This window comes from Cibotium barometz, chromosome 9, assembly GCF_041138505.1.
Source record: "Cibotium barometz isolate CiBa-2024 chromosome 9, ASM4113850v1, whole genome shotgun sequence".
Taxonomy (NCBI): domain Eukaryota; kingdom Viridiplantae; phylum Streptophyta; class Polypodiopsida; order Cyatheales; family Cibotiaceae; genus Cibotium; species Cibotium barometz.
In genome coordinates this window covers 34,469,808-34,496,062 of record NC_141054.1, presented here as the reverse complement: position 1 = coordinate 34,496,062, position 26,255 = coordinate 34,469,808, and the positions used below count along the sequence as shown (strand labels likewise).

General features: G+C 46.8%; 1 protein-coding gene across 5 annotated transcripts in view; it reads right to left on the bottom strand.

The window, feature by feature from the left end:
• LOC147635513 (uncharacterized) overlaps window positions 1-26,255 on the bottom strand; it is a 142,091-nt gene that overhangs the window by 95,439 nt on the left and 20,397 nt on the right. For 4 of the 5 annotated variants that reach the window (XM_086802814.1, XM_086802817.1, XM_086802815.1 and 1 more), the window contains exons 5-9: window positions 16,641-16,712; window positions 16,429-16,509; window positions 16,254-16,349; window positions 3,955-4,083; window positions 3,684-3,773 (exon numbers count right to left, since the gene is read on the bottom strand). In XM_086802814.1, the coding sequence (XP_086658940.1) occupies window positions 3,684-3,773; window positions 3,955-4,083; window positions 16,254-16,349; window positions 16,429-16,509; window positions 16,641-16,712 (468 nt within the window). The remainder of the gene's footprint in view (window positions 1-3,683; window positions 3,774-3,954; window positions 4,084-16,253; window positions 16,350-16,428; window positions 16,510-16,640; window positions 16,713-26,255) is intronic. The other variant, XM_086802816.1, reaches the window with a different exon arrangement.

Below are 26,255 nucleotides of genomic sequence, written 5' to 3'. Positions count from 1 at the left end.
AATCCACTTGGAAGAAACCTCTTCCAAGCAACCTAACATCTCGAAAGTGTGGAGCGAGGTCGGAGGGCAAAGCCGCCAGGACCCAATCCCGAGCCTGGAGACGGGACGGGCGAGATCCAAAGATTCTGGTAATGAGGGTCGTTTTGAGTCTCTCTCTATTTCGGCGTAGAGGACCGCGAGCTCGGCTTCGGAAAAAACAATGGTTCGCCCGGCCGAGGGAGATTGATTAGCCATGATGCTAATCGAAGAAAAAGGCCGACTTGATCCCGGATGAGGAGCAATCCGAACCAAGGGGAAGAAGCAGGCAAGGAAGCGGAGATTTTTTTAAAAAAATTGAAGCCTTATTTTTCTTGTTTTTGTTGGCAAAAAGAAGACTTCTATTAAGTATGAGTAGACCATCCAAAATCACGGCTGTAAGCTGGAACATAACAAGACCTCATCCCAAAAGGTAGGGTAATCTCAACCAATATGGGGCACAAAGGTGCCAAGAGAGTCCTGTAGGGGGTCGTTGACAAAAAGATTTCTTAATCCCACTCCCTCATGAAGACAGTGCACTTTGCATCATAGTCACCAGAAACGAGAAATGGGAACGGAAACATTCAAGGAATGGAAACAGGAAAACGAGTTTTTCGTGGTGGAGACGGCCGTTTCCTATGACAATATCACTTGGGAAACAAGAAATGGCCATGGAAACGGATGGCATCCTGAAACGGAAAAACACGTTTCTAGGAACTCAAACGGCCGTTTCCTGTGACTATGCTTTGCATGCACAGATCTAGATGGTCCCTATATACAAGCCCATATGGCCATAAGAGTGAATAATATCTCCCCATATAGTACAAATGCACTAACTATCGGATAATTGAGTGCCCTCAATAGCCTCTGCCCATCTGGCCCTCCAGATCTTCCAAGATGTAATACTGGCAATGAGCTCCCAAGTAGTATCAATCCTTTGCGGAGGTGTATCAAGCCTCAGCGTCTTCTTGTCCTTGATGTCTGAGACCCAAAAGGTTCTCTTTTACAAGGAATTTCTCAGCTTTCGAGAGACTTATCCGACTGGATGATTGGGAACCTAAGGTCCCACACACCTGAACCTAAAGGAGGAGGATGAGCCATGCTACATGGAGGCTGGAGCCCTCTCCTTCTATACCCAAGACAAAAGGACAGCCGAAAGTTCCCATAAACAAACTGGGACACTTACTTCAGAAGCGACAAAATGAACGATGTGTGACCTATCGTGTATAAAGGAATGACGGTCTGTACGATCTTGGATGATGGTGATGGTGTCTACATAACCACCAAGGATTGTTGGAAAGCCCGTGGAAGTCCACCACTTACAGGCAAAGCCTCATGGTCAAGCTGGACGGGAACACTACTAAACCATTGAGCATCCTCCAAGATGCAAAGATTAAGACGTTTGGGCTATATTTCCACCACACCTTTGTGGTGATGAATTTCTAGAGAAGAGAGCCATACACCATGATCCTCGTGAGATGCAAGTTGGTTAACGATTGGAAATCAATCACATTTACATACACAAAGGCAATCAGTCCTTGAAAATAAGTTCTACATAGTGTATGAGGAATATCCTATAGCATGCAGCATTGGTCACACCTCTGCATATCATTATGATGGTGTCCAAATCCCTGCCCTCAAAAGATATTTGTGGACCAGACAGAGTGGGCCAAGCAATAGCGCCCATAAATGCTCTCTCCTCAATCTGCACATAAGCTGAGCTATACAGCCCCAAATCGTTTTGAGTAGCTCTACACCCCCATATGCATTTGCATTGTCTCAGAAGCTACTCGGCATCTGGGGCAGACAGGGTCTACTCTAAAAATACCCCTCCACTCATTAATGGGAAGGCCACCATGTAAGAATAACCAAAAGAAGTGGGAGATCTGACTCCTCGTGTATGAGTGCCACAATCTCTTTTGAATCAATGGGGTGATGTCATAGCTCTAGGAGTCCTCCGAATCTGTCCAAGTAGATTAAGCATGGCATTACGGACGGTGAAGCTGAAAAAAGGCTTACTCTTCATAGGACTGGCTGCATCAATCCACTCCCACTCACCAAGATCCCAATGAAGATATCTGATAGGACATCCATCATACAACCATAAGCACCAAGACCCATGGGTCTCAATATTAGCCGGAGGGTCAACATGCCACTACTTTCCTGAGTGGCTAACTACTCTAACGGGATGAAGGGCAGTGCCAAGAATAATCTCCTACGTGTCACATTTCATGGCCAGGGCATCCAGCCCCCCACCCAACACAAAAGGCCACAAAATGCATGAAAAAGTGAGTAACAATGCTTCCCAACAAATATCGACCAAAAATCAGAGCACTCTTCCGCCACCCTTGCAAAAAAGTGCTATGCACCATCCTCCTAGACAGACCATAGAGATGCATCAGCCCCTCAAACAACACCCCCCCCCACCACACCACACCCCCCCCGGACGCAGACGCGCACGGGGCCAACAAAAAAGAAGAGAAATTGATCTCAGCACTCAGACCCACGCTCCAGCCAACTAGGCAATCAGAAAAAAAAAAAAACAGCCACCTCACTTTCTTCCCCAACCCAAAGAAAAGACTGAAAAGCACCAAACTTCATGCATGAGAAAAGCACATGAAGTTCCCAAGTGGGTCTACCAAATGAAGCAGCCCCTTATCTCCCAACCAGCTCCTGCAAGACAAATCACATATACAAACCAACATAGCTATGGTGCCGGTGGCTCACCACCCAACCATAGCTCTGTCCGGAGCAACCCCAAGCTATAAGGCTAGGCCAACACCGTGACCAAAAACCCCAGCATCCCATACCACCGGAGCCCCACCCACCATCAAGGTGTGTTGCTCAAGCCATGGCGACGGCCTCACTTGGGTCTTGATCCCCTCCCTAGAGGCGATGTGCACTTATGAGACACTGACTAACTTTTATAGGCTTGGGCTAATAATAAAGGAACAAAGCACACTGATTAATAAACATAACTGATTATGGCTTTTCACATTAACCCTTGCCAATAACCGCCCATAAGTCACTTATTCCCTATGTGTCCCATCCTTGGCCCTAGGTATAAGCCTAACCTCAAAATACCACGTTATGACATTTTCGGGTCATTACAATTTTGATGCTATAAATCTCGGCTTTAGGGAGAAGAAATAACTGTAAGACGACAAAAGCCAAAACGACTTGAAGAAGGCTGAGGTAGACAAAATGAACAGGACAAAGCAGACTTATAAAGGCTACTTATACAGGCTGGAAGAGTAAGATACGACAAAAGAGAACCAAATGACAAGTAAAACCTGGAGAGCCAGCAAAAACAGGGATGCTAGAACACTAACTTTCAGGGGCTGCAAATATAAGGGCAGGGATTGGAACAGACCAGGCATGGTATGGAAGGAAAAGATGACACAGTCAAATGCTGCAATTCACACCGAGGGATTGGTCTAGCAAGAAAGGAAAAGACTGCTCGAAGAATTTGAATGGGGTAGCAACTGACAGTGACCCACAGCTGTGAGACAAAGTGCTGATTCTCCAAAACCTTGAACAACAAGTAGCGTAAACAGGCACTGTATATCATAAAAGTCTCACCTGATTGTTCAATTTTTTAGCAAACCATCTGGTCTTCTAAAATAAAATGTATTTAAAGAATCTGTAGATAGTTTGTCCTTTACTACCTGCTTATTTGACCCTCCAATGCACAGAAATTTCCCATTATGATAACTGATTGAGCAAGGGTCAAAACCCAGATGATTATCCTTGCCAACCTGCAAGGTATCATACAGCAGCCAGCAAGCTACGAAAATTCAGATTCCTCTGGAGAATGGTTGGTTTATAATAGCCTCCTCTCCATTTTCCCACTCTCCATGTCTTTTTTGTCTTCCAAGTAGGCATCAAAATTAGCTTTTAAAAAATTAAAGGCCAACTAAAAAAGCAAGTCTTGCAAACCTGCTTGCCTGATAAGTTGTAGAAGGAGATGGTTCCATCCCAACAACCAACAGCTAATGTGTCGGATGTCTTGCTCTGTGTCATATTCCACTGTAAAGCCCAAACTGGAGCACTTCGATCAATCCTCATCTGTTCCAGTTTCACCAGTTGAAAAACATAGTAACTTTCTGAGAGCAAAGCAATGATATCACCAAACTGTTTATACATGCATTCAATGGCAAGGCTAAACTACTCTTTTTCAACCATACGAAAGCTGAAGGATGGCCTACCATTTAACATTTTCAAAAAAAACTTCAATGTTTCTTTAGAGTAACACTTCAATCCATATTTTTAGGCATAAGAGTTTCAAATATGTATTGTTAAGAGCTCTAAGCATGAAATCATCACTTCAATCCATATTGTTAGGCATAAGAGTTTCAAATATGTATTGTTAAGAGCTCTAAGCATGAAAAAAACACCACCAAAGAGCTCTGAGTTTGAAATGATTTCAAGATATTCGAGTTCACGATAGGTGTCATGACACAAGCCATGATGTGCACAAGAAAGCAAGCATTGCACAAGAAAGCAAGCATTGGATTAGGTCAATGAACATTTTAAGTAGACAAAGATGAATCTGCTATATGTGAATAATAAAAATATCAACAAGGAGGTAAGCAGTAGAGCAATTGCATGTGGAAGTTGGAAAAAACGCGCTGCACTCTGGAGCTCCCCGTACAGCTAGGCGAGCCAGTGTGCACCCCCCTCTACTGGAGCATGATGTGCCCACATGCTTCATATTCTCATGTACTCCATGATGAGACTCTCTTGTACTAGTGCTTATACCCCATGTACTTCCCCATGATCATTGTATCAGCCTCTATTTGAGAGCGTTATGTTATTTCTACTTGTTTTGTTTTTCTTTTCCATGATGAGACATACCATGGATAGCATTGTATCACTTTCATCTCATAGACCCATTGGGTCTTCAAGAGATGTATAATGTAACTTTCTTTCTTTCTTTCTGTCTTTCTCCTGCCTCCTTTCTCCTCACAGCCCCCTCTTCGCCTCCCCTCCTACCCGCCCTTCACCTGCCTACTTCACTCCCCATAGTCACAGGGAATGGGCATTTTTAGACTCGGGATGGCAGCATCTTCCCGTCCCATGTCACTCTATAGTCACAGGGAATGGCCATTCTCAATCTTTTCCGTCCCCGTTCCCATTTCGCGTCCCATGTAACTATGTCACTCTCGCCTCCCTATTCCTGCCTCCCACCATCCGGCTCCCACCCTTCGCCATCCCACGCCTCCCACCTTCCCACCTCCCTTCTTTCCCGCCTCTCCTCCTGCCCTCTTCAGAGAATGGACAATTTTATTGTGTTCAGGTCGGCGTTCCCATTCTAATTGGCATTATGGTATCCACCCAAGCCAATCCTTCTTCACCCCCATCGGCCGGGCAAACTATCAACTTTTCCCAAGGTGAGCTCCAGGTCCTCCAGCACAATATTGAAAAGTAAACATAGAGAACCCTTATCAGCCAGATTCATGGCTCTCATCCTACCCACTCTTAGGTACGGGATTGGCTTATGGCAACTCTCCCCATGAGCTGAGCGAGCATTTCCAGGATACTCGCCCACTTGGTAGAGGATTCTTCCAAGTAGACTTTGACTCCCCGGAAGCCACATCCCAGGCTCTAGCCTGCAGCCCTCTTCCCCTTGGTTGAAGTAAATCTTTCTCTTCAACTTTCTCTTCAAATATCGTACAGATTTTGATACCGCGGCAGAGGACCAGCCACTCCTCACCCAGATTGCACGCACGTTCCCATGCCTCTCGCCTGCCTATTGCAAGTTGTTGAGGTCCATAGCTGCTGCTTTCGGTCAGGGAGGTCCCTGCCCTCCCCATCTGCCTCAGCACCAGTCACTGCCAGCGCTCACAGGGTGCCCAGAGTTATTGTCCTTGTCTCTTATCCATCTGTTTCCGATGACCACATCATGTTGCACAGACCCTCATTTCAGACAGGATGGAGATTGCCGGGAAACTGGACCAGTGCCTGATTCTATCGACAGAGCAATGTAGCAGGGTAGCGTGCCAATTGTTGTTTGCATGTAAAAGTGGGCAAAGTTATGAGAAGAGTGTGTGAGTTATCCCACTTCAATCAGGCTGCGTTTTCTTCACAGAGCTGTGTTTTTTCAGCATCCGTGCTGCCATTAAACCTTGGAGAACCATTTCTTTTCTCCTCTACTCGTTTTTTCCCATCCTCCCACCCTGCTTTCCCTCTTCTTCATCCTCATACTAACTGTGCTCAGTTTTTTTTTTTTTCCCAGAAAAGAGACTTCTATTAAGTATGCAAAAAAAATTTACAAAATGGAGATTTCACACCAAGAAAGATGGAGATCTCAACCAATCAGGAGCCCTATGCTGCCAATAGGGTCCCGAACGAGAGGACGTGAAAAAGATACCAATGTCCCACTCTCCCATAAACTGGCCGCGCTTCCTCTCCGCAGCCCTCGAAGATCCCTTGATTCTGGCCCAGGTAGCCATGATGGTGTGAAAAATATCAATCCAAATCCTGAGAGAACAAGAACGGGAGTACCCTCAATAGCCTCGATGCATCTAGCCTTCCAGATATTCTAGGCTGAGATGCTAGCAATAATCTCCCAAGAACTCTCTAACCTCTGTGCCGGAGCGACAAAGTGTGAAAGTGGCAAATCCTGAAGACAACACTGCCGAGCAACTCCTTGCCTAACCATAATGGCTAAGCTCCTGTCAGTCCCCTCGAATCTCAGCTGAGGCCCAAACTGTGTAAACCAAATCATAGAACCAAAAGAAATGATAGCATCCCTCTTCATCCTACCAAAGAGGTGTGAAATCGCAGACCAAACCCTCTGTGCTTCCCTGCATTCCCATAAACAATGGTAAACTGACTCCAAAACTCCTACACATCAAGGGCATGCTGGGCAAGCACCAGTAAAACAAACCTCCACTAATTGGTGGCCAGACCACCATGAAGAGAAACCCAGATAAAGGAGAAAATCTGTGGCTTCCTATAAGAATGCCACAATCTCCACCAAAATACCCTCTGAATGTCAATCGAAATCCCGTAAGATTCTCAATGGGGTCTAAGAGTAGGGACACTCTGAATGTGTCCCAAGATAAGATATCTGGCATTCCGCACCGTATAACTAAAAAAAGGCATGCCTTTCAAGGGGTTACAAGCATCCTTCCACACCCACTCACCGGGGTCCCAATGCAAATGTCTGATAGGGCAGCCACCATACAACCAAAGGCTAACACTCTGTGATCATCCCTGGGGGGGGGGGGGGGTGGGGGGGAGGGAGGGAGGGTCAACAAAGACATGCTTCCCTAACATCATCCTCCCTAGGCAAGGGGAGACCCATAACCTGAAGAGGAACACTTGTCCCAGAAAAAACCCCAAACCAAGAATGATGACGATCTTCCAAGAAAGATCCAGTAATCCAGTGGTTGGGAATGGCTGCGTCAATCTGTGCATCCTCCGACTAGAGCCTCTCAAATGCTGCGTGAGATCCAATCTATGTACCTCGGTGAGGCTCTGAAACCTCTTCCAAGCCAACACCATGGGGCAAAGCGTCTCCCAGCCAGCCCAACGAATATGCATAGCTGCCCCAAGAGGCCTACCATGCACATCTAAGATCAAATCATTCCACAGGATGGGCTGCCGGTTAACTTCCTCCGCTGAACGCAAGGGGATGTGTACCAAAAAACTCCTCAGGCAATCCCAGGCCCGTAGAAGGGACCCAACCAAGGGGAATGAAGGGGAGCGGTGAACTGCATCCGAAAAAATAAAGCGTGAGCTGAGAGTCCAGTCACCTCCGCGAACAGGGACACACTTCATGATCTGCTGCATGAGAAAGTCGTTCCACAACTTAGAGCCTGGAAGAAAGCCCCTAACAACCAGCTTACACAGCAAAGCCTTACATTGCACCTTAGGGTCAATGATATTCAATCCCCCTTCCTGCTTAGGCCTGATAATGGTTTCCCAAGCAACTCTAGCCCTCGTGTGTGCATTTCCATCAAGCCCTGACCAAAGAAAGTTCCGAATAAGGCGACGAAGCTGTCCAATGCAGCCCTTATGAAAAATCCAGCACGAAGCGATAAACCAAGTCGTGGCTAGCAAAACTTGGTTGACCACCAAAGCTCTAGAGGCCAAGTCGAGCTTCCTCCTACTCCAGTGATGAAGTTTGCTTTTAATGCTTAAGAGCACTGGAGCAAATTGTTGTGCAAGGGAGATGTCAACACCCACCTGACAACCAAGGTATCTGGCAGAGCATCTTCTCTCAATCCAAGTAAAACCAACATCTGTACCCCAATCTGCAAGAGGAGAATCACTGATCCAAAAACCAACTAACTTATGCCAATCAATAGTTGCTCCTCCTGCCAAATAGAAGGCCTCCAAGGCTGTCCGGAAAGCACATAAACAAGCATGTGAAGCCTCAAGGAACAATGCCGTATCATCTGCTAACTCAGAGTCCAATAACTCTTCCTCCGTACATAAAGGCGCACCCTGAGACCCACAACACCAGGGGCAGCCCAAAGAAACCTGCTCATAGCCTCAGCTACGATGAGGTACAATAAAGGGGCGAGGGGACAGCCCTACCTCACTGAATGGGAAATCTAAAAACGCTCACCACGCCCCCCACATGCTAAAACAGTGCTATGAGCCTCCCTGTATAGGCAAGACACACCTCTGATCCAGTTTTGGGAAAACCCCCTGTGTGCCATAGTGCCCTCCAAAAAATCCCAATCCACTCTGTCATAAGCTTTTTCAAAATCAAGCAAAAGGATGGCAAGAGGCTGCTGACTAGCCTTTGCCCACTCGACAGCTTCCCAGAAAGAAAAGATGTTATCAAATATACTCCTTCCTTGGAGGAACCCATTTTGGGTATCATGGATAGTCCTTTGGAGAATCGGCTGCAACCTTATACTCAAGGCTTTAGCTAAGATTTTATATGCAGATCCAAGGAGGGTGATGGGCCTCCATTGCTTGATGTCAGTCTTGTCCCCACTCTTGGGGATAAGGTGAATCAGCCCCTCCGTGAGGTATGGAGGCATCATACCCGACACCCACATTTCCTAAAGGGCAACAGTGATAGCATCTCCAATATGATCCCAAAAAAGAATAAAGAAAGCGGGAGAAAGACCATCATCCCCGGGGCATGAACCACTGGAAAGAGCATGCAGTGCGTGAAGGAATTTATCCTTCGAGAAAGGGGCATCCAGGGAAGAACACATAGCATTTGTAATGAGCCTGGGCATGCACTCCCAAACTTTCTGCCGTGCCACATCTCTCTGAGGGGAGGGCACCTCTGCAGTCAACAAAGACCGATAAAATTCTGAAGCAATATCCCTCACCTTATCAGGATCAATCTGAACCTCACCCTGTGAATCCTTGAAGTACCTCACAGAGTCCCTGAAGTTTTAGAGCAGGTCTAGCTGCTTCTAGTCCTATTTGAAGAGGAGGATTCTGCGTTTGGAGGATGTGGCTTCTAGAGATCAATATTCCAACTTTTGTAGACTTCTTTTCTCTTCCCTATCCCCTACCTCTCAGTCTACCACTTCATCGGTACCCTCTCCCTCCAACCCTTTGGTACCACTTCTTCTCTTGTTTCTCCCCTCCCTTAGAACGCCCACATCAAGCTCAAACATGAGACATGCATTTTCTAGTTGGGAGGCTAGCTCTTGGAATTCCAACAAGGTACTTGGTGGGGGGCGACTCGAATCTTTTGTTGGGTGGTCTTGGGCTACTAAGTTGGGCAACCCATTGACGCCCATGAAGTCCAAGAGTAAGTCGGTAGTAGGCGGGCCCACTAGCATTGTGGCCCATGTCATAAGTTTTGACACTCTCCCTGGTAGCAGTTGCAGCTTCCCTGGCTCCTAGAGAAGGCGGTCCTCATAGTTACCAGGACAGAAGGTGCGGAGGAAGGCGTTCTTTAGGGTGGCCCAGTCTACAAAGTGATCAGTTGGAAACTGACTGAACCACTTGTTTGCAGAGCCTTCTAGAGTGGACAGAAAGAGTACCAAGAGGGCATCCTCCCGCTCAAGGCCTCCGCTCTTGCACACAAAGCCGGATGTGGTCATCTACATCTTCAGTGGTGGATCCTCTAAAGGTGGGAAGCTTGACATTCACTCGGCCCACTGGTTCGCACCAGTAGGGTTGGATGGGTCAAGAGGATTGGCTCGGCCTTGCACATTGTTAGGGAGGGGTGGAAGGGGATCCTTGGGTGGTACATAATTGAGCCTCTTCCGACTCTAGCAACGTATTGAGAGGATGCGCTGACCGGACTACGTGCATTGGGCATACAGAGGACACAGAGGTAAGAGGTGGGCTAAGTGGACTCCAAGTTTCGAGAGTCCCACTAGGCGTGCCAAATTTTTAGTGTACATGTAGCAAGGTCAGTTGCCCGGCACAATAAAGTGGTGGTTCTTCTCTAGATAGTATATCTGGAGTCCAAAGTTCAAGCTACCATGTGATAAAATAATGGGCTGTGGAGAGGAACCTACCATGTGAGAGATGTCAGCCCTGCGAGACGAGGTAAGGGTTTGGTGGGACAGGGAAGCACAATACACCCCAACTAACCTAGGTGCAATGAAGCAAACCCAAATATTAACTCTTCCAAGACTTGAACGCACAGACCCCAAATATTATGATACATTTTTGGGCCTAAAAGGAAATCTACATAAAACTTTTTTAAAATGCAAGTAACGCGTGCCAAAAAAGAAAAAAATTTGCAAGATCCCTAGGCTCTAATACCAATGGTAGTACACTTGTGCCTATGTGTAGGGTTTTCTAGAGATAGAAAGAAGAGGGCGGCGGAATCACACATACAACACACACAAGAGTCCTAAATTACTACTTTACGTTTTGTACAAGAAAGAAGTAATACAACTGAAATGTAACATGCGTTGCAGAAGTGTGTTCATGATTAACGCTAAGCAAAGAAGATTAACGCTAATCCTATGTTTAGCAAAGACAAAGAAGAGAAGGAGACATAGATTTAACCTACTGTATATTGCCAAAACAGGCTATATACACAATGATCTTGTTCATTCACAGCTTCATGCAAATGATCTTCCTAATTCACATCTTCATGATACATACAAAAGATCCATGCAGCCCTCTACTTGCAATCCGACAAGAGAAGCTCCTGTTGATCCACCACTGTGTCCTTGCTGCCTTGCAAACTCTGACAAATGGATCCTCTTGATCTTTGAATGCTGATTCTAATGAATGCCTAATGGTCCTATTTATAGAGAAAAGGTATGAATTCGTAATCAAGTCGGTTTTGCCTATTTTTTCCACAAAACATTGTCCAAAAAGTCATATTTTGTGTCCAAATTATGCCCAAAAGGTATCCCAACCATTCGGCTATGTCTTGGGCACTTCCGGGAGCCTGTAGGGCTGCAAAATCCGCTCAAAATCTGCCCATATATTTTCTAATGAGAATATACATGTGTATGAGAATTGGGATTAACGGATGCACATGACATCCCCTCCTGCTAAGCTTGGAGCACTAGGGTAATCCATACCCATTTGCTTCGAGTCCGTTCCATTCCAATTGAAGACCGCACTTCATATCCATCAGCTCAATCTCCAAGCTCTCTGACTTGGTCTTCAAGCTCTCTCGATCGGTCTCTGGATCTTTTGAATCACATGTAGTCTCTTCTTCCTCACAAGATTCAGAGAGATTTTCTAGACGCTCCTCTAAAACTATCTGGACGACCTCATCCTCCTCCAAGTAGGATTTGGAGAGATCCACCTCCTTGAGAACTATCAAGTTGACCTCATCCTCCTCCAAATAGGATTTGGAAAGATCCACCTGCATGATCTATGGTTCTGATTGTGGTTTGGCTTCTGGCTCTAGCTGTGGCTCTGGTTTTGGTTCTAGCTCTGACATGTGCATCCGGGTAATGGCACCTCCTCGGAAACACCTCTTTGTGTGATCACGTCTCCCGAGAACTTTTGTCTTAGAAGCTCTCTTTTCGTTGCATCGACGCTCTCAGTCTTGGGCTGCTTCATAACCCAACGTGATTCCTCCTTGGCCTTTGTTGATGCTGGCATGAACTGTGTCAAGGTTTCCTTCAGGTGTACCGAACTTTGCTTGTACAAAAGCTAGCCTTTGTTAGAATATTGCATCTTTCTTTTTATGCTGTCGGCCTATTTCCTACAGCCGACTGCTTCATGCACAAGTATATAAGAGTTGCTCCCTTTATTCATTCTATCACATCATTCATTGCCCTATTTGCTGGCTCTTGTACTCTATAACCTTAAGCTAATAAAGCTCAGTTCTTGCTTGCAATCTTTCTCTCTCATGTTTATTTGCTTCCGCTTGTGCACACTCTTTCATGGTATCATTCACCTAGGCTCTGGCTGCTGCACAATCTGTTTCTCTCCGTTTTCTGCTTTCCTAGATTCTCCAGGCTGTAGATCCTTCAAACAGTGGCTGCGTTTCTCCTTTCTTAGCTGCGTTTTTTGCTCTACAACCTCTCCAACTGCTGTCGGCCAGCCCCTAGGCTGCGTTTTCTTCTACAAAGGCAAGTGGAGGAGGTCTAGCTGCAGATTCAGTAAGTGCATCAGACAAGTGGCACATCAGCTCTTCTCCCTCCAAGATCCCCTCCCTCTTCCGGTAGGAGGTTCCCGGTGGTGTGTTTTTTTTGGGTTTCTTTTGCTGTTGTCCAGCCTGCATCTTCAGAGGGGGCTACTAGTTCCTAGTTGGATCCTGTGGAAAGGTGCTTGAGAGAGCACGTGGATTGCTTAGCTACTGAGGTTGTTTGAGACATAGCTTGTTTGAGGTAGACATGCGTCCCCCCCCTGCACGAACAAGGAGGACAAGCTCAGTGGTTCAAACTATGATCACTGGAAGCTATAGATGAAGGTCTGGTTCACACACGAGGGACTCTGGGAGATTGTTCAGGGCCACGAACGAAAGCCCGAACGTCCTACCAGCTCTAGGAAGTGGACTCAGGACCAGGAGGATGCCTTTCTCGCAGAACTTTCAGCTTGGGAGAATCTCTGCACTTGTACGAGCCATCTCACCAGAGGTCTCCCCCACCGTGCAAACATTGGATTGTGCTGCCTCTGTTTGGAGAAAGCTGACAGATCTATATGCACAGGACTCTACAATGCGGACTATCAACGTATTGGGTCAGCTCTTCTCCCTGGAGTTTACAGCAGGGACTTCCATGCAGTCATTTGTGATGAAGGTTAAGGTAATCCATGACCAATTAGTGGCAATGGGTACTGCCGTGACCTCTTCTCAATTAGCTGCTCTCCTCCTCATCACGCTTCCTGCAGATTATGACATGGTTTCCCGAGCTTTGCGAGTTCAGATCACAGCACGTTCCCTCAAGTTTGATGATCTGTGTACTCTCCTCTTGGAAGAGGAATCTATCCTAGTTTCAAATCGGGTATCTCGGGCTGCTTTTGAGGCATCCAGACAGCTTGATGAGGAGGGACATACCTAGTCATGGTACTCCCAGGTGGTACAGTGGATATCATCACACAGGATTGATATTGACAGATTACCACCCTTACAGTATAACCTAGCTGCACCACACAAACGCCTCTCTCAGACAGAGAGGAACAAAGTCATGAGACATGACATTTGGCAGGGCCACATACAGGAGACTTGGCTATCTCCCAGTCAGCCAGTCCCGACGAAGATGCTCTACTACAGAGACCACTTCTTGAGCACCTCCATAGACGGCTTCATCCAGCGACCACGATACTTGGAGGTCCACTTATCACATGGAGCCAGAGTAGCCATTGGGCGACTAAGGGTCTCATCACACCAACTAGAGATCGAGACTGGGAGGGCGGCTACACCACAGAGAGATCGCGGCCATCCGGTGTCGACACCAACAGGAGGTCCAGGAGCAGCTTGGCACATTTTCGCTCTGATCCAGGACGCATGTTCCAGACATTTACGGCATCCTCAAATCGGATGTATGACATATTGTACCCAGACTATGGGACTGGATGGAGTTAGGAGTAGATAACATATCATACTTGTATCACCCCTTCAGCATATAGAGATGCATTAGTAGCCCTAGTACTCCATCCACACCCTCTTGTTTGTACACCACTATTGAGTCCCTTATGGTTGTGTTGTCATACTTGTACATTTTATTCTCACTCCACATTTTCCTCTTGATGACTGGAGGAACATCATTGTACTACTTGTTTGTCTCATAGGCCAATTTTGGCCTTTTGCAGACGTTAATATATCTTTCTTTCTTTCTTTCTTTCTCTCTTCGCAAGCAGGTTTTGTTTACGAGATTAGGATGCAGAGGATCAAGCTATATATGCACAGGATGATGTTCTTGGAAGAGATGTGTGTTGCTCTTCGACTTGGACCTATGTGTTTTCAAGGATTGCTTGACACGTCCTCTATCTCTCTCTCTAGGTTTTTGGCACCGTGATTGGATGGTGCATATGTGGATTTATCTGTCATGGAAACAGGACATTGGTCTTTCGAGAAGAAACAGGACTTTGGTAACGAGGATACAGGCCTATGGTTATGGGATACAGGTCTACGGTTTATCGGATACAGGTCTTTGGTTTCATATGGAGAGCATGTCTCTGGATTCATGTGGACAGGTTCTAGTTTTCTGGAGGTTACATGCAAGCTGTGACTATAGGAAGGACATGAGGTTTGGTACAGCCCTACTGCTGTTTGGGAAAGGTTGTGGGATCTATGATAGAGATGGAGAAGACCTTTTCAAGCAGGGAGGTGTCGTACAGGTGTGCCTTCTCTATGGAATGCTTTGTTGTGATAACGAGAGTTCTTATTTGGAAGTCCTAGGTGAAAAGCTAAAAGGAATCCTAATGGTAGAGGATTCGACAAGTTGTACTTTGTACTCAAAATTTGTTCAAGTAAAGAAATACCACAAGGGGCGCCACTGCGTTTTGGGGCCAATCGGTGTCCTTGTAATATTTGCAAGAGCACTCTAGCTCGCCCTGTTTGTTTCCCTTTTCCAGGTTCCCATGGGTGATGAAGTGTTTTGTGTGCGAGTGTTTGTTCCACTGCCCGTCAGATTTCTGAAGGCCGGTTTCACCCACTTAAGGACCCCCTCCCGCAAGCAAGAATATTTGCTTCATTACTTTGAAATCTCTACTGTTACAATGTAGAGAACTTATTGAGTATGACTGATGGAGACTGCCAAATGCAATGATGCTGTAGACCGGACATCTGTTGCTCCATCAACAAGGTTGAAGACAACTTTGACGCCACATCAAATAGCCTTATGCACACCCTGATCTGCTAAGGGAGATGCACTAGTGAAGGCGGGATGCTGAAGCAAAGCTTTGGGCTGCCTTGGGACTGAAGCACTAGGTTCTTGGCTGAGAATTATGCATGCAAAAGACTCTCCATTGGTCAGCCATAAGGCATGTTACATGCCTTATATGTGATGCTATACATCATAGGCAGCCCGTAGCTCTTGACCGGCCAGCCTTAGGGGCTGTAAACAGTCATTTGCAGCAGGATATACCAGTCGGCCAGCATCAGGATATGCCATGTCAGCAAATCACCACACATGTAAATATGCACAAGCATCAAATGCTTATTTTCATCAGTCATGGGCATTTAATACACGCCGACAGCAATATGCATCCACCGGCCAGTAGCCTAGTCTCATATATAAGCAGCCCCACATTCCCTTGCATAAATCATCTCATTCTTCATCTAGTTCAGCAATAGAAAAGTGCAGAACATGTGTAAAGACTCATGTACCTATAATTCTACATGCTTTCATATGCTTTGTGTATGCACCTAAAGTACCAACTTCTCATGCCCTAACCTCAGATGACCTAAATGCTTGTTCTCCAAGTGGGTCAAGGGACTAACCCTAACACCTAAGGCTGGGAGACTGACCTACGTAGCTCGTGCCTAACATGTCCCGGGTTGGGGCTCACAATGGGCTCATAGCGAAATATTCCTAAAAAGGTACTATTTTCTGTATAAAGTATAGCATCGATGCTGAGCTAGCGTGTCACACTGCACTTCGGTGCATGGGTGCATGTGACACTGGAACATGCTATATAAAGTCCAAGATATTTTGTACCATCATACACATCACACAACATGACATGGAATCACGATCGATATTTATAAACTTTCTTAGGCACTTACACCCTTGTGGCTAGGGGGTACCCTCGAGATAACCAAACCTCCAAAATTCCTTAGCTTAAAAGCACAAACAATATATGTGGTGGAAATGTTCCACATCTATCTATGGGAGTTTTGATTTCAATAAATTTCATTCCTGCTATGCAATAAAACTCACTTGCTCAATGCCACTTTTATCACATATGGAAATTTGTCCATGGTACATGCCCAAAGCTAAATATTGTCCATCACCACTCCAAGCAACTGACAGCACCTGCATATCAAACCTTTGTTCTAAGCATAATGAAAAGATTTCTCAATTTTTGCAAAAACAACCACAATCAACAGCCCACCTTTGAAGAAGCTTTACGCTTTGAAATGGACTTTTGCTCTGGAGACCATATTCCAAAATCACTGGCAGTTCCACTCACCAGCTATATGCCGGTGGAAAAAATAATGAAGCTGGTATTAAAGGATTGATTTCCCAAACTTCATGCTTGCAATATAATCTGGATGCTGAGAAACCTCTATTGTAAAGTTGTGGCTCACAAAGAACAAATTTCACCTGCTGAGTGACAGGATTGTATGCAAGGCATTGCACGGCATCGTTATGACTAAACTTTAAAATTCCCTCAGCCTGTAGAGTCACAAAGAAGCTTGAATTGCGCTCCTCACTCATTAGAAAATGGTTCTCTTGAAAATTACAACCACCAGCTGATAAGAACTTCGAAACTCTAGGCAGTTGCCCGAGTTCAGATCAACTCCAAAAAAAAATTACTACGACCACTGACAACCTCTTCAAACAAATGACTAACTAACACTTCATACAAGCCATGAATCTGCCTTTCAGAAGGAAAACTTTTACATGTTCTCCATTTAAAGAGTTTAAAATGTCTTTACTGAATTGTTTAAAACAGGGTTGATTGAAAGCAGACATTATTATCATATGCCTAGCTTCGTACAGCACAAATGCTTACCTTTGCTTACTTTGCCCCACTTCTCTACATATTTGTGGCAAAGGCCATGAGCTACTTCTTGAGAGCGACTGATGTCGTTATTACTAGTTTTTATCGTCCTACCAAGAGTGAACAGGAACTTGCTGACATCAAGTCTGCAGATGACACTGCAGCCTTCCTGGAAACCAAGGAATGTATACGTTTTCCGGCTGCCTTGGACATCTCATCCTGCTGCAAGTGCTGTCATCAACTGGGATAAATTCATTGGATTTTGGATTTCAGACGGTGAAGACCTATGGGAACTACCAATACTTGAGTTGCGAGGCAAATGTGGACATCACTCCTCAATAACAGTTTGCACCCACACTGGATCACATTCACAAAAACTACTGCATTTGAAACTTGGCTTGGCATCCACAGGGTGGTGGTTGTGAATCAGGTAGTACTCGTTGCCACAGCTTCGTACATTTTCTCTTGTAGGGAGATACAGAATGCTGGTATGCACAGGTAGGCACTTGGTTTGGCATGCACGGTATGCAGATGGAGGCACTCCCCCCGTTCCAGTACAGCATAGAGGCTCCGTCATTTGCTCTCAGCTGCACAAAGCGGAACAGGGTTATCAGGAAGGACATTGTCAAACTGGATACTCAAGAGGACATGGAGTTCACCTAGTCGTCCACTAGGGACGAAGATGGCCTTCTACAGAGATCACCTCCTATGCCTGACAGAGGATGTTTTCATCATCCGCCCACGCTACATGGACACACACCAATCTTTTGGGGTAAGATATGCGATCGGCCAGATCTGCACCTCATCCCACCAGCTAAGAGTGGAGACTACCAGATATGGGCCTAGGCGGCCGCACCAAAGGACAGGATATGCCAACTCTGTCACACAAAGCCCGAGACAGAGGATCATTACATATGCCGATGCCCTGTATACTATGAGATTCGTGGGAGGTTCCACTGCCTCTTCCGAGCTGGGTTCGGACCACTTTCCAAGATCATGGACTTCCCGGATCAGAGATGCCTGGGACTTTTTCTTCTAGAGCTCCGCAGACACAAGGAGTCCTTAGTGCGATCTAGATCAGTTGTACTTAATCGAGGACCAGCACAGAGAGCTCTCACTGACTTCTTCCATACCAACACTCCAAGGGCCAATCCACCCACCATACCCGAACCACCTCTAGCGCAGGAGCTCGACTAGAGGTGTGACACTCGACAGAGCCAATGAGTTATGCAAAGCTCGATGCCCCAAACCCCATGGCCCTCGCCCACGGCCACGCCACCACAAGAGGATCTAGGCCATCATCTCCCATCATGGCAGGACCACCTCGCACCGACTCAGTTTTACGACCTTGAGCACCATGTCACAGCGGCCCATGAGGGATGTATTAGGGTGATATGAGAGCTCTCTACTCATGTACCTAGATCAGATTTTATAGCTCTAGATTTTTGTTATCTTTCTTTATTACTATTTTGTACCCAGGATGATGTACCTCATGGACATGATGTAACCTTTTCGTCCCATAGGTCATTTTGGCCTTTTCAAGACCTTAATACAACTTTCTTTCTTTCTTGCTCGTGCTTCTCACAATCATGTGGGGCAATTTACAAGGCTTTTTTTTTTTGAGATTATCTACTATCATAGGCGGGCACGTGAATACAGAAAACCGGTGGTCCAAATCATAGCATACATTAAACATCCACCACAACATGAGCATGAATCAATACATCTATCACAAGCATCATAAACATATACATCCTGAAACCAAATAAGATAATCTCGCACATGACACAACACTAGGGGCTGAAGTTGGGCCAGCACCCCCCCCCCCCCCCCCGAGCTATCCTTATTACCAACAGAGTATCTCTTGTACAGGATGCAGGTGCTCGAGAGTTCCACTCCTCTGCCAACACTAGATTTATCCAAATTTGTGAAAAACAAAGAAATACAAGCTCTCAGTCACCAACCAGAGCACAGCAATCACCAACTACTCAATACAAAAAACAAACCCTCAGTCACCAACCAAGGCATAGCAATCACCAACTGCTCTTCAAAGAAAGCAAGCCCTCGGTCACCAACCAGAGCCAAAGCAGCCACCACCTGCCTTCTAGTGAAACCAAGCCCTCGGTCACCAACCAGAGCAAAAATTGTATCGATTACGACCACAAAAACCCTTGATATCTGTTAGAATTATGTTGTAAATCAGCACAGCCAAGCTATAGAGCAAGAGAAACTGCCGACCAGCCCTAGACAGCCTGTATGCAACTAGTATGCATGTGATGGAAAATGTTTTGGATGTGGTAGTAAAGATCATATGTGTTTTAGGTGCCCACGAAACCTGAAGAATGCAGATAGTGGCACCAAAAAGCCTCGTATAAATCCTGTGCCAAATGAGGAAACACTGCACATACTTCAGCTGAGAGACTCATATGTAAAGCACAGGGACAGTTAAAAGATCAACCTGCACTATTTCTTTTTGACAATGCACTCACGGACAATTTCATTTCTATGCAGATGGTTGCCGCCATAGGGTTGCATGTATCAGATTATGGCACTCAAATGGATGCAAATGCAGCTTTTGAGGGTAAAGGAGTGAATGTAACGCAAATCATTGGAAAACTCCGTATTCACATACAAGCCTATTTTGATCATGAGAGTTTTATGGTTGCTCCTCTCACAGGCTCTAACATTTTGTTGGGAATGCCTTGGCATGCTCAATTGGAGCCAAAGAAATCGTACAAAACAAAGAAGATCAGTTTCATGCATAGAGGTAGAGAGATTGTTATAGATGTTGGTACTCCAAGAAGTACCATACCTATTGTCGGTAATGTACAGGTCAATAAGGTAATAGAGAAATCATCTTGCTCTTACTTGGTTTTTGTAAGAGAGAGTGCTAAGCATGAAAGAGTGAATGTTGATCAACTAACTCAAGAGCGAGTAGATTTCCTACATCGCTATAGTGATTGTTTTCGAGATGCGTTGCCTGCTGAGTTACCACGTGAGCGTCCCGAAGATCACCATATTGATGTGTTACCTGGTAGCACACCGCCCAATTGGCCTCCATACATGGCAAGTGCTAGTCAGCAAGAAGAGATTATGGTGCAAGACTCAAGTAAATGACTTACTTGAGAAAGGATTAATACAACCCAGCTCTTCTCCTTATTGTTCGTGTAATTGGTGCAAAAGAAGGATAGTACATATAGAATATGTCTCGATTATTATGCCCTTAACAAGGTGACGATAAAGAACAGATTTCCCATTCCGCACATTGATGACATTCTAGACAAGTTGGAAGGTGCAACTTGCTTTAGCCGAATTGATCTTAAGAGTGGCTATCATTAAATATGAATGGCACTGTAAGATGTACATAAACTGCTTTTCGTACGTAATTTGGGCTCTATGAGTTCTTGATAGTGCCATTTGGACTTACCAATACACCGGCCACGTTCAACTGCTTGATGGACAGGATTTTCAGAAAACACAAACAATTTACTAGTACCTTCTTTGATGATATCATTGTGTTTGCCAAAGATGAGGAACAACACCGAGAACACTTGGCTATAGTGTTCGAAGAGCTTCGTAGTCACAAGCCCTACATTAACAGTGAGAAGAGTGAATTCTTTCTATCAGAAATCCACTATCTTGGTCACATTGTATCAAAGAAAAGGGTATGTATTGTATTACCATCCATTTATTAAGCACTTTGCTGAAATTGCTTCGCTATTACATGATCTCACCAAGAAAAAGGCTGTATTTAAGTGGGGTGATGTACAAAAGAAGGCTTTTCATGGTTTAAAGCAAGACATCACACTAGACTGGTTTTGATGGTGCCAAATTTGCGTAAACCGTTCTTTGTTGAATGTGATGCATGTGGAGATTGTATTGGTTTAGTATTAAACCAAGGACATGCGGTAGCATACAAAAGCCGCTAGTGGCAACACGTGGAACTCCATTTGTAGGTTTATGAGAAAGAGCTTCTAGCAGTGATTCATGCTCTCACAATGTGGAAGCATTATTTGTTGGGAGCTGAATTTACCATTAAGACGGATCATCAAAGTCTTTGGTACTTTCTTACACAAACGAAGTTATCTGAAAAGCATATGAGATGGGCAAATTTCCTCTCTATGTTTCATTTTCAGATTTTGCATATTCCCAAAAGAAGAATGTAGTGGCTGATGTGCTTTCCCGAAGGCCTCAAGTTCATGCCATTACCATGGCCTATCATTAAGATCTCTCAGATATGCGTGATGCCTATCACACAGATGATGATTTTTAGCATATATGGGCTGATTTACAGCAAGCTAATTCAGCCCCGAATTATTCCATATGTGATGGGTATTTGATGATGCACAACCGCCTTTGTGTGCATAAAAACTTAAGGCAAAAGGTGTTGGAGGAATGCCATATACCACCTTATGCAAGACATAGAAGAATTCTTGCCACTATGCAGGCTTTGGAGAAGTATTACTTTTGGCCTCGGATGTGTAACGAGATTGATGATTATGTACGCCAATGTTTGGTTTGCCAGAAGGTCAAATTTGACACGCATAAGACTCCAGGGTTGCTTCACCGTTGCTGATTCCAAATCAGCCTTGGGAAAGTATCGCCATGGATTTTATCATGGATCTTCCAAAACACAACAAGGAAATGATGCAATTTGGACTATTGAGGACAAGTTCAATAAATAGGTACATTTCATTCTAGTATGGAAGAATATCAAGCCAGAGCATGTGGCCAAGATATTTTGGTCCCAAATCTTCAAGCATCATGGCATGCCAAAGATAATCGTGGGGGACCATCATCCTCCCACCACTAGTCTCTTTTGGCGCGCACTATCGTTCCTAAAAGGTGAATTTGGGCATGTTCCTGGATTCATCTAGGCATATATAGATAATATGGGAACCAAGGTAAATTTCTCTTTGGCATATCATCCACAGATAGATGGGCAAAGTGAAATTGCAAATTCAATAGCGCTTGATTTGCTAAAATCTTATGTCTCCAGTGCAGTTTGCCGTTTCCTGGCTTCTGGGGTTTTCAATTTTACTCAGCAAGCTTCGGTTTATTCTAGTCTTCACCTTCAAGAGGAATCCATGATAGCCGCTCCGTCATCCCCGACCGAAGCCGCCATTGCTTGCATTTCCTTCTCCGAAACGGATCTACAGGTTCTTGCCACAATTGTTGCCTCACTCAACACCTCCACCTTGGTCTGCAAAATTGTTGGTAGCCACCCTGCGTGCGGACAGCTCAAGGATCTCTTACAAGCCAGCCTCATCGGTGAACCTGCAAAGATCACTGATATTCACCTTTTGGGGCGCGCATACTACCAGGTGGAGTTTGACTCGCCATCGGCGTGAGACCGAGTCATGCAACTAAGTCCCCTTGCACTACATATGGCGCAGGCCTTCTTTGCACGATGGCAGCACGGGTTCGATGATCCAGTGTCTGACCCATTGGCTGGCGTTTCCGGCTTCCCATGCCTTAGGAAGGAGTACCTTCCTCTTCTCCCGGTGATTGGTAATGCCATCGAGAGAGTGATGGAGTCCCCACCCCCACGCGCTGCCTCGGCCCTCGCGAGGGCAATTGGGATTCCATCCCTCCGTATCTGTGTCTCCTCGTCGCCGGAGTCAATACCGGATTGTATTTCTATTCCTAGCCTCCGTGGAAACCCCATACAACAGCATGTGGAGTATTGTCATGTGCACAGTGTGTGTCTACCGTGTGCTACATGCACACAAGACTAGCTTCGAGGTTGGGGAAGCTTGGAGTTAGGCAGGCTGATTGACGAGCTGAGTTAGGGATAGACTAACGGGCTAGCACCCAAGTATGGATGGGCGGGCACCCAAGTGTGGATGCCCGATGACCGGCCAAGAGCCTATAAAAGGGTGGCCAAGGTTAGTCATTAGTCATATAGAGTCTCGCATGTCTTTGTGAGAGCTCTATGGTCAGGAGCCTGGATCTAGTGCGCAGACGTGCACCTGCTTTATGCAGCTGAGGCCGGCAGCAATCTCGAGGCGCGCAAGGATAGCTTCGTGGCGGTATGGGACGTCACGAGGTAGAGACTGGTCGGTACGTCCATCTAGTTGGCTGAGCTCGTGGCTCGGTGGGGACAGCCAAGACTTGTGGGCTTGCCCACGGCTGTCAAGGTTGGGAGGTGAGTCAGACCTGCACCCCCGTCATGTTTGTTTGGTTTGTTTGCAGGTTTCGAGTCTTGTACCAGGAGCATTCTACGAGGAGATCCTACGGGGATTTGACAAGTATTATGGCCTCCCAAGCCAATGGTTCATTTGTAGACAGATGGGTCACTTAGCTAGAGCTTGCCCTCAACGGCAATGTAGGAGACCGCCTCCAGTGATTTCTCCCCCCAGTTCTTGTGCTAACCCTCACCAGGGGATAGAGAGAGGGACATGCCCTCAGGCAGCAGAGGACCAGGCCCCGACTCTGGGTGACCCAACGGACATTGAGTGGCGGACGGTAGGACCGCACCCCGGCCGCCAGACGACCACCAGAGCCGAGCGCCACCGCAAAGCGCGCCAAGCTAGTAGATCTCAAGAGGATTCGATTCTGTCAGAGACCCGTTACGAGCATTTATCCCAGCACTTTCTCGTTGGTGACGCCCCCTCTTCAGTCCTGGAGCGGGCCCCTCCGGCCCCACTAGTATGGCAGCCGATCCCTCGTCTAGACCCCCCCCCGACCCTCAGTGTTCTAAGAGGCAAGCCAGCCTCTCTCAGCCCCCGGCGGGCCCCTCCCCCAAGCTTTCCTCTCCGATGGATCCCCCTCAGCAACACCCCTCCCCGGCCTCTCTGCCACTCCACCCTCTCTCGCCGCTGCCTCCCCCTCCTCCTCCCTGAGTCTCATCACTGACTTTACCCGCCGCAGCACACTCCGCCCCTCCTTTATCATCCAAGCCCCCCCTCCCTCCCCCGCCTGCCTCTCCAGAGCACTTAGGTTGCCCCCCAACAGCCCCTAACCCGGTGCGGAGGCAACCGGCGCAATCAGTCCGTCGCTTGATTCACCAATTCTCCGATCGAGTAGAGATGACCATCGCTGCCTCCCCGGTAAGCACTCTCCCGCCAGAGTCTCCAGGTGGGGCCCCATGATCCTAGGATAGTCTGTGGACTACAGTTTCTTCCAGTGTCTGCCGACGGAAGGGACTGACATTTTTGAGGAGACAGTAGCCCTTGTTCGAGTATGTGTGGTTTTTCACCACTCCATGCCCTCTACGCCAAATAATGGCACGATGACTTCTCTTTCCCCTTTAGTGTAGCCCCCAGGACAGTGGGATCCTAAGTTAGTGGCAACGGCCATTCAGGGTCAGGCAATTGAGCTCTCCCACCATCTCCACGATCCCCGCATCCTCACCCATGTTTGGCCTCTGGCTAGGATGGAACTTGGAGGCTCAGCCCATCAAGGCCAAGACGAAGAGATGGCAGTCTCCAGTCTGGAGGTGCTGCTCTTCGTTTTCATGCATACCTCTGCTACGGTACCTCTTCCCCCCTCTTACAGATACCTTTACTGTGATCGATGGAGTCCAAAGCATGCATATGCGCGTGTTCATACAGAGTGGCATCACATGGAGGACAAGATTACTGCATGCCTGGCACGCCTTCGCCCCCCCCACGGATTGTGATTATTCCCCGTCTAAACCCTCGCCCAAGACTCCTTCGAGTGGAGGGCAGTTCCGCTAGTGCCGCATCACACCGAGATTGATATGCGGATTGTTTCATGGAACATTCAGGGTTTAGGGATGCCTCAGTGCTTTCTGAGATGAGGCGACCTACGAGGCGAGCTTCAAAGGGCCATAGTGGGGGGACCCATAGACATTCTTTTCCTCCATGAGCATCATCTCTCAAAGGGGTGCACCCGCAGATGCGGGAAGATTCTTCCAGGCAGGAGTCATACTTTCTGGTCTCCATCCTCTGGCCCCTGAGGGACGTAGGGAGGGGTGTGTATTTCTATCAGTGAGCAGTTGTTGCCGACAGTGACTCGCTCAGGAGTTATTGTCCCAGGGCGAGCATAGTGGATTACCATTTCTATTGGAGAGGATAGCGTTGGCTTCCTCAACATCTATGCTCCGAACGCTGCTGCAAGTAGAGCCCTCTTCTGGAGCTTAGTACGGCAGGCCCTCCCTCAGGCTGACTTTTGGTGCTTGGGCAGTGACTTTAACATGATTGAGGCAGCAGAGGACAGGCTTGGTCTGGTCCCCATCCTCCGGCCCCTGAGGGACGCAAGGAGAGGTGTGTATTTCTGTCAGTGAGCACCTATTTTGCCGGCAGTGACTAGCTCATGAGTCATTGTCTCAAAGCAAGTACAGTGGATTACCATTACTATTGGAGAGGATAGCGTTGGCTTCCTTAGCATCTATGCTCCGAACGCTGCTGCAGGTAGAGCCCTCTTCTGGGCTCAGTACGACAAGCCCTCCCTCAGGCTGACTTTTGTTGCTTGGGCAGTGACTTTGACATGATTGAGGCAACAGAGGATAGGCTTGGAGGTGGCACGGCCACAGTTTCAGGAGCAGAGTACTCAACCTTAGAGGAGATGATTCTTGCAGTTAGGGGACAGGACCCTTGGCATCTTCCAGAGTTTGGGCGTAGCCCTGGGAGCCTTTGCTTCTCGAGATCAGATAGGAGGGGCACCGGCCCCAACCTCTCTAGATTTGACAGGTTTTATGTTGAAGAGTGGGCTTGCAGCCGAGGCGGTATGACTAGTATTTTGGAAGGTACTTTCTTTTCTGATTACGCCCCGGTTATTTTGGCCTTAGAGGACCCCTGGAGGCATGACAGGCATGTGAGCTCGAGGATTCTGGACAGCCTCATTCAAGACCCAGAGATATGCAGCGGGATAGAGCAGATATGGGCAAGACTGGATTTCCTTTGAAACTCTGCTGCATGCACATTGGATGAGGGCTTAGGGGAGATCAGCAGTTTCTTGCAGGAGGCAGCCCAGAGTAGATTAGAGGGTCTCCAGGAGCAAAAGAGGAGTTTGAGGAGGAGTCTAGCCTCTTTACAGTGGCTTCAGGAGAGGCCCCGGATAGCCACTGGATCAAGAGTCAGCTCGCCGCCGCTCGCACGGAGATTAGATTCATAGAGGAGAGGAGGGTGGAGTACAGGTATCATACTAGGGCCCCTTTCTCGACACAAGTAGGCGACAGAGTCACAAGGAATTTCTTTGAGATAGCTGGACCCCACAGGAGGAGAAATGGTATTCGCAGGTTGCGTGGC